General features: G+C 38.4%; 1 protein-coding gene across 2 annotated transcripts in view; it reads left to right on the top strand.

The window, feature by feature from the left end:
- KCNQ5 (potassium voltage-gated channel subfamily Q member 5) overlaps positions 1-13778 on the top strand; it is a 571663-nt gene that overhangs the window by 499538 nt on the left and 58347 nt on the right. For both annotated transcript variants that reach the window (XM_003271108.3, XM_030809332.1), the window contains exon 10: positions 7449-7669. In XM_003271108.3, coding sequence (XP_003271156.2) covers positions 7449-7669 — 221 coding nt within the window. The remainder of the gene's footprint in view (positions 1-7448; positions 7670-13778) is intronic.

Here is a 13778-nt window from a genome sequence, read left to right as displayed (position 1 = left end):
TCTAGACACTGGAAGAGACAAGCTGACCAATTCTAGACCTTTAGTCCATTTTCTAGATTCCATACAGAGCTCACCATCCTTCTGTGGTGACAATTTTACTTGAAAAAAGTTATACAAAATAAATCATAGCCATTTTAAGCTAGCTTATAGTTGCTTTGGTGATATTTTAAAAGCTTTCATTGTCTCAGGAGCTATCCATTTACTAATTATCTCAAAGGGTGATCTGCCTCCAAATCCAAAGGACAGAGACCATCTTTGGCACAAATTCCAGAGCTACCTGAGAGTGCGATCAACCATCTTAGTTTCATCCTCCAAAACGGAGCTGTTAACACCCAAAAGAGAAGTGTGTAAATGACATGGAGGTGCTCGAAAAAGTGTAAACTCTATGGCAATCCTGAAGGAGGGGTCACCTTGGGCTGGCACAATGATATTGTACTGTTTTTAAATGTTAGCACAGCGGAAAACAAAGACAAAATTAAAGCGTCACTGTTGAGCTTCTGCTCACCAGTCCAAAAACAAGCTTCCTATTCAGTTGTCACAATTCAAAAAAACTACCAACCAGATTTTCCACATGATGTTCGCATATATCTGCAACATTTACCTCTCTGCATGCAGCAGACTGAGGTTGTCAAAGATAACTCACCCATAGGTTTAAATATGTACAAAACCACTGAAGTGGGTTGATGACTTACAGAATCACACGTGGAAATTTCTTGCTTCTCTGTGGTCATTGAACATTTGGCAAAAACCACCTTGAAATAAGTCCTGCACTATTACTTAGCCTAGATTCCTTATTTAATGTCTTATATTTCATACACTTAGGTGTCCTATCTTCCAACTAGCTGTCACATCACCCTGGGTAAAGCTATTACAGAATGTGCTCAATAAATAATTCTTGGATACAGTAATAAAATGGCCCTGACCTCAAGTAGTTTGTGGGAAGAGATAAAACACCAACAAAAAAATGGGAAGAGAGGAGAAATATAAAAAGAGAAATAAAAAATTAAAAACATTGCAATAATCTAAGGAAAGTAAGCTGAAGCTCCCATTTAATATTATGTAACCTTTCACCTTGTTGTGCCCCATACACAGAATTTATAATCCTGCATAATGAATGCAGAAAGGCTGTTGTAATAACAATGGCAACAGTACCATCTTAAAGTAACAAAGTTGTCCTTACCCAAGCAAAATATGCACAAAGTAAAATGCATTTCTAATGAGAGTTCTTCCTTAGAGAAGAGTAGATCTGGGTCCAGAGTATTGTTAATTAATGCTTGACCCCATTTCAAAGGAACTAATTAACACCACCCAACTGCAGAGTCATTTACTGCCTTTGGGACCACTGAGTTATTGATAGTGAGTCAGAAAGGCAGAGGAGACAAGCTTCAGCCCAAGCAGAAGCCAACATTTTCACCTTTTAGCTCAGAGCTTGGAATCTCCTAAGTCCTTCTTCATGGTTTTTCTTTGTGTTACAAACTGAGAGAAACCCAAGGGGAGACAAGTTCAACACAGCAGCCAACATCCGCCTCTGGGTGCCTGGCACTCTCAGCGAAGGACGGAGCCCTGACTGTAGACTGGGTCATACACAGAGAGGCTTTTCTTTCTGCAACATTGATTAAGATGTCGAACACATTTATAGAACCCTTAGTTAACTATATGCCCGGCTTTGGAATGTTCTTGTTAAAGAGGGATTTTGTCTTTCTACACTGAGGTTAGGGTATGTTTAAACAAAATTTGCCCACGATGTCTTGGGCTAAGGAAAAATGTCACATTATTTATGACAGATCCAAAACTTTTCTTTAAAAATACAATGGCCAGGTGCAGTGGCTCACGCCTATAATCCCAGCACTTTGGGAGGCCAAGGAGAGTGGATCACCTGAGGTCAGGAGTTCGAGACCAGCCTGGCCAACATATTGTGAAACCCCGTCTCTATTTTAAAAATACAAAAATTAGTTGGGCTTGGTGCCGCATGCCTGTAGTCCCAGCTACCTGGGAAGCTGAGGCAGAAGAATCACTTGAACCTGGGAAGCAGACGTTGCAGTGAGCTGAGATCACACCACTGCACTCCAGCCTGGACGACAGAGCAAGACTCCATCTCAAAAAAAATAAAATAAAATAAAATACAAGCCATCAATCTGAAGAAGAGCTTTTTAAATATAGCTCAACTGAGCGATAGTGAATATACTGTTTCATCAGTTCTCTTTGGTACATTCATGTACAAATTACTGTTAGTCTCAACTGAGCCTGCTGTTTTTTCCTCTACTCCAAACATAAAATACTTCTTTAGCATCATTTAATCACTCATTTCTTTTCCTCTGAATTCTCACTAAAACAGTACTAATCTCATATATGTGGTGGTAAATGTGTTTATTGATTTCATTCTATTAAAAAATTAGTTGGAAAAGTCATTTTTTAAACGGGACAAGTTTTTTTCTCTTTTGATATAAATTGTCATTTTCAGAGAACTGAATTTACCTGTGAACCCATCTGTCCAGAATAAGCCAATATTCTCACCTTGAGGTTTTATGTTGTTCTCCCTTCCTCTTTGACCAGATTATCAAACAGTAGTCAGTCAACACATTGATACAAGAAGGCTTTTCCTTCTATCTACCCAAGTTTTATTGCTACAAAAACAGATTATACTATCTGAGGTTTCGAGATTATCTATACATCTTGCTGCCTCTAGTTACTCTGTCTTCTTAATCAACAATGGTTGGCTATATGCCTGCTTGATACTTAAGCTTCCTTAGTGGCAATTTTAAAAGCATTGCTAGAACTCTTTCAGATTTCTTAGTAGACTAACGTTGCTTTACCAGGTACATGTGAGACTGTTGTAAAGATGCATGTCTTAAATGTTAAGTCAAAAATGATATTTTTATATTACATTACACTCTTGCGCTGTGAGCCACTGAGTGCTTTTTCTGAACCACTCCTGTGTGGTTGGCTTTCAGGGGAAGGGGGAGTACTGAAGCTGTGTGTGGCTCTTGGAGAGAACTCTAGAACCTGGTGGAAGACTGTGTGCTCTTATATTTTTTCTGCATTTATTTTCAGTTATTTCAATTTTCTTTCTTCTGTGTGCAGTGAATGATCTGCATGTGTTGTTAAACTAAACTCAATAAGACTAGACTTTGTTTTTTTTCCAACATAGTCAACTTGTGTCCTTATTGGCAAAATGTTCCATTGTTTCAAAAACAATCTTTCCAAAATGGTCTGTCCTTCTGTTCACATTTATTGATAGAGGAAATGGATTTAGTCTTCTAACAACACATCATAGAACTTAAAATAAGAAACGTACTTTTCTTTCTTTTCTTACAAACCAGCAATCTAGAATCTTGTCTTCTATTTTGTTGAACATACATTCTATCTGACAATTGGTTACCTATATCAACTATAAATGCAGATGTTTCACACAAACCGAGAACTTACGTTTTTAAATTTCAACAATTAATGTTATGAATTTATTGATTTCTGTAAATATTTATTCTTTGAAGTTCTAAAGTATGTTATTACTCAATCATTTATACTATGTGTTATTGATATTTATTACAGGGGTAGCTATATTCTAATTTATTCTTACATGCTAACACAGAGAATATCATCATTTGTATGTAATGTCTAGTTCAAATCCAATTTTTCAACCTAGCCGTTAAGATCACTGGATATCTTTCAAGCAGCACAATTAAACAACATAGCACTCTCTGCTTAAATAGTCTGTGTACTTCTATATTAAAAACAACGAAGCCAAATGGCTTTGTTTTTATAAAAGAATCCCTAAGCACTTTCCTATTCGTGAAATGCTTAGTAATGTGCTGCTCTATTTCCCTCACTCCTAGTAAGTTCTGTAGTAATAAGCAGAAGCTCTTCAGAATGTACACCTCACGGAAGCAGAGGTACCCAGCATCCGGGCTATTGACATGAGATTTGAGAATGCCAACTAACCTCAGGTGCATGACCAGGTTACACTGCCACCCCACCTGAGCCCTGTTCAGAGACTCACTCTTTCTAGGGACTTCTTGAATGAGGTTTTCAACCCGCTTGTAATTTTCCTTGTTGCCTGTTGCCTGCTTTGAAACTCTCCACCGCTGGGACAAATAGTCGGCGTCCCGCGTAGAACTGGCAGTCAGCCCTTTGGCGCCTCCTTGTGGTTGGACAACTGCTGAGCTGCTGCACGCACTGGATTGTTATGGCTCAGTTGCCATATTGTGCCTGAGGCGAGAATTTGTAGAATGCTTATCCCATGAAGGGCTAAAACCCTAATTAAGTATAACAATAACTACAGCATTCTAAGTCCCAGAGGATTACTGTGGGGTTATGATGATGCCACACAGTTCCCTGGCAGAGAACAGCCGGTAGTAGACTGCATGCTAGGCCATTTGAATAACCTGTACATCTGGTTCCTAGAGACGAGAGAATTCTCTCTTGCAGGGTGACAGTGCAGGCTCTGCTGAGCATGGTCCTCAGCTGTAAAGGTGGGACTGTACCCAAAGAGAGATGCTCCAATCAATGACCACAACAATTTTTTTTTGCTTTCTGCAAAGCAAGACCTCCTTGCTGGTCTCCTGGGGATAATCCTTGGCATTCTTCCTAAAAATACTGTTACATAAATCTTCAAAAATCATATTCATAGATGTCACCAAAAAAAGGCAGGAAAATAATGAAAACTTCAGTGTACCAGTGAAGAGCCTATATTTTTAATCAATTCAATGTGTGTTTTCAGTTACAGTCACCTAATCAGCTTAATAGTCATCTAATCAAGACGCTGTATTGATTTTCAAAGGGAAACAAAGTAGAAAAATAATAAAGTGAGCTTTTTGTAAGAGGACACAAGAACAGATCTTTGCCTTGGAAAAGAAAATTTTGCCTGGTTAAAAACTTCTTGATTAGAATCTTATTCTTAACTTTCATATAATTATGTCAAAAGAGAAAGTGAAAACATTACATTTTTTCTAATTTAGCATGTAATATCCCGAGTTTATTTTAAAATAATTCTCGGGAATCTTTAAAATAATCGACATTAGCAAATATCCATGTAGTTGAGAAGGACAAAAGGGAGATGTTACTTAGAATCTATTTTTGTCAATTTTAAGTGCTTTAAATGATACTAAGATTTAGAGAATATTATTCACATTTTCCAATTTATTCATAAGGTAATGTCAAAATGGTTCATAGAGGCAATTTTTAAAAATATTTTTATAGGTATGATTTTTAAAATACTTTTATTATAAACAAACTGTGGTGGATTGAATGCTAATACTTTCATTTTGGATGTTTTTACTTTTTTAGTAATTGAATTTTTTTAATTTTTCATATTAAATGTTTTTATGATGGTTTATCCATTCCTTATTTATTTAGTTGACATAGAAAAGAGATATATCTTGAAAGTTTGAGAAAATACTTTGATATTAACTAAAACCAACCTTTTATAGTAATTAGCATCTGTTAGTTCCAGAAAAGGTAACAGATAAAATCAAATATAGTGAGGACCAATTGTAATGATATCTATGTCAACTTGAGCTGTTCATTAATCTAAATAAAGGTGCAGAAGTGAGCATATGCTTCCTGAACTAGATCATTGTAAATTTAAATTATGGAACAGATGTGTTGAAACTAAAAAGAGATTTGAAACTTTTACGATTTAAAAAAAAAGCTTGAGAAAAGTAGACATTTTTGGGCACTATCCCTTTGACAGATTTGTTTAAATAATTGAAGGCTTTGGGATGACATGGAAAAGCTAGCCTGAGAAGTAAAAGATGCAGGTTTATGATGTTATTGTTGCTCTTGTTTAATGTAACCTATCATTTAATCACACATGTGTCAAACACAGATAAACTCTTCCACTGTTGGGATTGTTGTAAAGAACTATTGAACCCACCTGACCTCATCACCAAACTGCCCCGCCTGTTCTTTGCATGTGCCTTCAGCGAGTCATGCTGGACTTAGCTGTGTCTGCATTTCAGAGGGGAGCTGTCAGTTGCATGGTCAACTTGTTTATTGTTTCCAGAACTCCCTGACCACCAGTTCATGATTTGATTTGTTTTCATGTAAACATACATAAAACGTGGTGCCCTTTTAGAATATCGTTTGTTAAGCAACTAGGCATGGAAAAATAAATGTTACTGTTTCTTGTTAGCTACAAAACACATATCCACTAAACACATTTGCTGTTGGCATGCTGCAGTTGGGGACAGTGGACGTTGCGGTAAGTGGAAAAAACAAGGCCTCCACTTCGTCTCAAATAAGCCTTATCCATGAGAACGCTGCTTTCATACCCCACAAAGGCTGCGGCATGACTCAGAGTAGCTGCTCTGAGAGACTTCCCTCAGACTCGTTGCCCAGGATTTCTTCAGGCCCTGCAGAGTCCTGGGCCTCTCACATTGATGACAGTATCACCTTCTAATGAATGGCATAATTTCACTATAAAGGAAACAAGAAAAAAAAACAATGGGTACACAAATCTTCTTACAGTTAATTTGATTCCCAAAAGAATCCCTTAGCTGTGTTGCTATGTTTATCTCCAGGTTAGAGATGAGGACCCTAGCCCCCATGTCTCTAATCCCAACCTGCCCTTCCTAGAATATCATAGCATATCTCTTGATTAGGAAAGTGTGAAGATGCACTTTGGATTTTATGATTGTTGTTAATGCTTCTTTTATCAGCCCACAACAATTCGATCTTAGCCGGCATCAGAGAACTGAACGCCTGAACAAATATAATTTACCAGTAGCTGCCACAGCAAATCAATAACCTGTTTACTAGCAGGAAATTGTGTTAGTGAACATAACATCTCATTCTGTTCATCAGTCATCACATTCATTATATGTTGGGGCTGTTCTATCTTGTGTGGTTTTCATCTCACAAGAATGAATGTAAGCACAAAAGAAATCTAATGTTAAGTGTTGTATGTTTAATATTATGTATGCGGTGCTACCAACTGCTATGAGATTGCATGAATTTATGGATATCATAATCTTGCCTGGAATATAAAATGCATGCCAAATATAGGTATATATGTAACTGTCATCCCTGTTTACCTGTAGAAATGTCTAGAAATTACAAAGAGATATGCTCCCAAAGAATAATTTTTTAAATCTGAAAAGTTGAGGTTAAAGCTAAAATTACCCAATTGTTTTCAAGTGAATTCCAAAACAGTTCTTAGTTATCTACAGTGTAATTGTGTACAAACTGCTGTATGACCTCAGTCCTTTCTACAATGAATCCAAGAAGGATGTATGTACCTGTAGAATGAGATTGATCTCAAATGAATGCAAATATAGAGATTAGATAAAGCTCAAATTTTAAATAAGGGAAAAATAATTGCTATGCTCCTACATGCTGAAAACATCTTGTCTGTTGAAATATATGACCACATGAGCTTCATCAAATTATTTACCCAAGCAAAGTGGAAGAAATTGCTTGAAATGGAATAATCATGCCTCTGTTCTCCACAGTCAGAAGCTAAGTTTTAAGGAGCGAGTGCGCATGGCTAGCCCCAGGGGCCAGAGTATTAAGAGCCGACAAGCCTCAGTAGGTGACAGGAGGTCCCCAAGCACTGACATCACAGCCGAGGGCAGCCCCACCAAAGTGCAGAAGAGCTGGAGCTTCAACGACCGAACCCGCTTCCGGCCCTCGCTGCGCCTCAAAAGTTCTCAGCCAAAACCAGTGATAGATGGTAAGCCCTGTTTTTCCATAACCATTTTTAATTTGATAGGCTATAGTGAGTGAGATTATGAAGTAATTAATTCTCCATAGTGCCACTTGAAGAAAGAAGAAAACAACCCCAGGGAAAGAATTGTTTGTTTGTGTTATTGGAAATTTATTCATTGCCTTGGGCAAATGTACAGAACATAAGTTTACTTTTGGAAACCACTTTGGCAGCTAAATTTACATTTCAAAGAAGCCGACAAAATGTTGTTAATTCTTCACTTGTATCTACAATTTATTTCTCAGACAAGGGCCACATTAAGATCAATGGGACTGTCATTCTGATGTATTTGTGACGTCTGACTAGCAAAGGTCCAAGACCCAGGGACAACCAGGTGCTCTGTGAATATCTTGAAACACAGTAAGGAGGATGATCATTTCTGGTCAACAGTGAAGGTGCTCTTTCCCTCTCTCACACACTCCATCTACCAGCAAATCAGAGACCACTGCTTATCTTCCTTAGAGAGGTTCCTGTTGAAAGTTATTTCAAAGTCTTCCAATGATAAGTAAAATTCAAGTTCTTCTCCCAAGAGGAATTAACCTATTTTATTTATCATATTATGTAGCAGACATTCACTTGCCAACACATTTTATTGAGTGCCACATAATTTTCATGTTTATAAAATAAAATATTTTCTTTTTCATTTAAGATAAGCTTGGCTTTCCTTTTAACTAGGCCCCCTGGGATCTCTTATACTGGGCAAGGAACCAAAATCAAATAGCATTTCCCATTAATGCATAAAAACTGCAAAGGCTATCAGTCCTTCTGTTCTCTTTCCCTAAATAACGTGTATTTTCCCAGGCCCTGAAAGCTCGAGGAATAAAATTAACAACCAGGGGTCATAATCACAATGATCTGAGGATCCCTGCAGTGAAATCCCTGGAACCGCAGTCCACGGGTCCCTCTCAGCTTACTTAAAGGTCCTCAGGGATATCTCTTCCACGCTCAAGTGAGCAACACAAGTCCCCTCTTCACGCCTCACTCCACACCCCTGTGGGTGCCATGCTCTTCAGGGCGACCCCTCGTGGCTGCACTGACGTGGCTCCTCCTGGCGGAGCTTGCAGGTCCCATATGGGCGCAGGACGGCTGATCCTGCCATGCTTCCCCGCAGCCTGTCCTGTGCTAAGGGAGGAAAAACCTCCGCCACCAACACGGGACATTCCTCCATCGAGCCACTTGCAGGATCTGAGTCACTTGTGGCACAGCTTTTCAGTGTCCTCTAGTTTCCTCACTCTCCTCCTAGGATTTTGGCTGAAAGCCCTTGAGCAGCTGAGTCAAGAGTTACCAGTGACAGGGCTTTATGTTGCACTCAAAATAGACTTGCTGAATATAAATGGGTACATCCTTTCTGGAGGGCAATTTGGCAAAATATATTAAAAGTCTTTACATATGTCTAAGCCTAGACACATCCCACCTACCAATTCTATTTCTAGGATATAATAGATACAATGAAACAATGTCAGACATTAGAAATGATGCTCTAAATTAAAAATTATTGACACAGAAAGATGATAACAAAAAATAAATCATTCCATTTATATATATTATATAAATTCACGTATCTATAGGAACAAGTCTGGAAAGATTTACAAGAATGTGTGAACAGTTACCTTTGAGTGGTGAGATCACAGTTATATTTTGTATCTTCATTTTTAAAATCTGTATTTCCTAATATTTGTACAATGAACAGGTAAAGCTCTTGTAATAAGAAAGCAATAGAGGATTTTCTTTAAAAAAAAAAATCCCTTAGTTTGAAAAACAAAATGTTAAGGAGAGAAAAAGAAAAAAAAAACTAGCCCTTCAAGAAAAAAAATTAGCCCTTCCTTTCACACACTGCCCTCTCCCCTGCCCCTACTCTAGGGGCCCTTGCCCTGACTGTTACCTAACACCTCTCCTTAAGCTGATTTCCTCCCAAGTGGTAGAAGGAGCAGCTTGTCCTAATGGTGGGAACCAGTCTTCGTTGAGTGCAGACGTGGACTATGCTTCTACTACAAATGGAGCTTGTATTAGTTTGCTCAAGCTGCTATAACAAAGTACTAGATGCCTTAAACAACAAAAATTTATTTTCTCACAGTCTAGAGGCTAGAAGGCCAAGTTTAAGGTGTCAGCAGGGTTGGTTCCTTCTGAAGGCTTTCTTCTTGGCTTTAGATGGTCTTCTCCCTGAGTCTTTACATAGACTTTTCTCTGTACCCAGCCATGTGCGAATTTCCTCTACTTATAAGGATACCAGTCATATTGGATTAGGAGCCACTCTAATAACCTCATTTTAATTTAATCACATCTCTAAAGACCGTATCTCCAAACAGTCTCATTCGGAGGTACTAGGGGTTAGGATGGTAACATATGAATTTTGGAGGGACACAATTCAGCCCATAGACAAAGCTCATGCTCACCCACGTCACAGCATCCCTGGCAAGGTGAGATGTGTCCGTATCTTCATCCCTGGCCCTGGTTTCACACTGCATTAGAAATCATACATTACATATTGCAACGGATCCATATTCTTCTAAAATCGGCTTCAAAAAGCATTCAACTTTGTAGTGTAAGGTCCTTACTGTTGGCTGAGCATATTTAAATATAAAATTCATACAATCTGGATTTTTCATTTGGAAAACAAATTCTACTTGTACTGTTTGGCCAGAGGAAAAGAATTTTTCACAGACTTTAGAGTCACCACTATCTATCACAATATTTTCAGTATCTGCAAAGACATCTCAGAGGTACAGAAACAGAAGTCCTATTCTCTACCAAATCACAAATTGGAAAGGTCTCCTGTCATCTATTTTCTAGGTCATTTCATACGAGTACAGTTTTGTTTGTTTGCAAAAGAATTGCTTCTCCCTTGTTGATGCCCATTCAATTAATTCTGAGTTTCCCAAGTGACCAGAGGACCAATTGCTGTTCTGTTGAAGTTACTTTGTTGGCTACCCACCTGCAAGAGATAGTGGCTCCTGCCTCCTCATTTAATCCAATAGTCCAGAATCTTTACCTCTGATTGAATTCAATGTTGGGTCTTGGGAAACTGGAAGTTCTGTTTTTACAAGAAAAAAATTAAGTAGCTGTCAAATAAATGTAGACTTCAGTTATACATCTTTACTTATAGTGCCTCTTTAGGTTTTAAGTATTTCTAAAATCTACTTACTACCATAGAAAATAATATATAACACTTAGAGCCAGCTTTCAATTATTCCAGGTCTATTTGCCCATTCACTTCTGGGGCTGTTTTCTTCTCCTCTGCTCTCCTCACATATTTTCAGCATTCCATTGCCCATTAACATGCTCGGGGGAATAGATAAATAAAAGAAGGAATAATGGAAACTCAGATCAACCTTTAAGTTAATAACTAAAAGTTATATTTGGAAAATAATAGACCTGCAATTGAAAGATAGTATAATAGAGAAACAAAAAATATTTAGGGTTAATCTGTAAATTTTAATAATTCCTGACAAATCTGATACCCTTTACTACAGATGGTAGTGTTTTCATAATTTAGTGACTCTTTAAGAAGGTTTTTAAATATACATGGCATTTTTCTCTTGCTAGAATTTTTAATAAGATTAATACGTTACACTTTAAAAAGACGCAGTTGTCTCTCAATATTCCATACTTGTGTGTACCAGGAAAGTAGAAAGTAGCAGGCAGATGCTGAAGCCACAAATGACAAACGAAAGAAAGTAAACTCTAAAGGACTGATGTGGTGTTGTCATACCAAATTTATTTTGACCGCTATGATATGAATCGTATTTTTAGCTGATAAATTCTATAATAAAAGACAGAAATACTCTGTTCATTGATAGTATGTAGTCCTCTTCATATAATTTTAGAAATTAGGTAATATAGAAATATTTTTGTCAAGTATATGAGTAATAATAATGATAAAACTAACATATATTGAATTCTTCCCATTGGCATGTGTTGTTCTAAATTCTTTACCTCTATTATTTTATTTAATTCTGTCAATACACCTATGAAGTAGTTGAGGTATTATCCCCATTTTATGGATGAGGAAACTAAGAGTTGAAGCTAAGTAACTTGCCCAAGGTCTAGCAGGTATAAGTAAAGGAGCCACAATGCACATGCAGGCAATTGAATTTCACAGTCCTCCTACAAACGTATTCTAAGATGTTCTCCTAGATATTAGATCAATTTCCCTTTAAGAATCTTTCATTTCTTCTCCTCCCCCAACCCCCACCACCCTCTTCTTGCCTCTGCTCTTCCAACTTCAATCGGACAGATTCCCCTTCCCATATAAGCCACTTGACCATGCCACTATCCCATCTTTCTCCCAGCCTCAGCTGCCAAACCTCTCAACTACATCATCTCAAGGGAGCCAGAGCTAGAAGATTAGGCAAATTGGGGAAATGGCCTTTCAATGACCGTTCTCTGTTTTGATCAGGTATCTGGGAAGAGACTCAGGATAACAGCCATACTGGTCTGTGTCTATTTTCCCTGGGATGGAGGCCAATGGTAGGGTCATCTGAGGCCTGTTTCAAGATGCAAAAGATAGTGTCAGAAGATGCACAGGTGTTGCCAACAGACAAGCAAGTGGAAGGTGGCAGATTGCAAGTGAGAAATGGAGCAAGCAGCCAAAATCCACAAGAATGATACTAAGGTAGAGCTAGGAGAAAATCTCCGGATTTCTCGTGACTAGTTTGCTACGAAGGAGTCCTACACTTACTGAACCCCACTGCATTTGGGAGGGCCTTACAGAATTGCAATCAAAGAGTACAATAACCTGGACAGTGAAGGAGAAGGATGTAGCTTTAGGGAGCTCCACCTTACAGTGCTTGATATTACCTAAACCCAACGTTCTGTAGTAATTAGCATGTTCGTTCCGGAAGTGGCAATAGATTTGAAAATCTGTCTCACATACATGTATAACCATGCATGTTTTAACAAGTTTAACATTGTTTCTGCTGAAGGAGAAATTACCGTTTTCCTGCTGAGCAATCCTCAGGGCTCATGTTAGCTGCCATGGAAGGCGCATCCTCATCAGGTGTTGATGAGAAAAACCGGCACAGCCTGGGTTCAGGAGATGTTTAGGGTTCACCAGGGTGGGATCTGGGTGAGATGAAGATGCGGAATATCTTCCAATTGTGGGGGTCCCTCAAGGCTAGTTCCTTTGTTCCAGGCACTGATGGTAATTCCTCTCTCTTCACTACCCTTCATGTTCCTTTCTCCTCTCAGCCAGTGTACCAATTAGGATGCATTTAGCAGCAGGGCACAAAAGAAGCAGATTCAACTATCTTAAACTATAATGCAATTTATAATACCACATAGAAAGCGGCTCAGAGATAAGACAGCTCTCCACAGAGCCTCAGGGCTCTGGCTTCATTTCTCTGATTCTCTGAGTCTTCTTTTGACTTTTTCCATCTGTCTGCCTGCCTCCTCCTCAGGCTGGAAGCAAAATGGCTACAGCAGTTGCAATATCTTCTCTAGATGCAACACTTTCAGAGGCAGAAAGAGGCCATCTTATGTTTGTATCTCTTCTTAAAAGTGAGGAAAACTGTCCATTCACATCTTATTTTGCAGAATCCTCATGCCTAAAACAATCACCAGCATGGAGGATGGGACCGCCATCATTGGCTGTCACCAGTCAGGACCCAGCAGCTGGATCTCGGCCAGACTCCCCTAAAGCACATGATCAAGTGTGGGGGGAAGTAGCTGGATAAATTTAAGGATTTAGGTTTGGGGATTGGATTTGGGAAAAGCAACTTCCCATAGTATAATATTTGATATAGCCAAGAAACCTCTTCCACTTTGGGGTGAGGGTAAGGAGGCAGCATGTCCTTAAACATGGTGCTTTCTCTCAAATATTCTGTCTATATGTCATTTCTGTTCCTCTAAATGTCTGGGCTTTTAAAAACATAAAAGCCAGATTTATAATTTTTTTCAGTTTTCTCTCATCACATCATTTCCATGAAACAACAAGCATAGACTAGACTGTCTCCTTGACAGTCTTCAAATGAAAGGCAAAGTGGGTAAAGGAACAACTAGCAAAAATAAATAAATTAGTATTTCAATCATATAATCCTTCCTCACATACAGTCAGCCCATAAATGTTCTATCACCACCA

This window comes from Nomascus leucogenys, chromosome 3 (assembly GCF_006542625.1).
Source record: "Nomascus leucogenys isolate Asia chromosome 3, Asia_NLE_v1, whole genome shotgun sequence".
Lineage (NCBI taxonomy): Eukaryota > Metazoa > Chordata > Mammalia > Primates > Hylobatidae > Nomascus > Nomascus leucogenys.
Note: the sequence above shows the minus strand (reverse complement) of the source record. Positions and strands in the feature narration are given on the sequence as shown.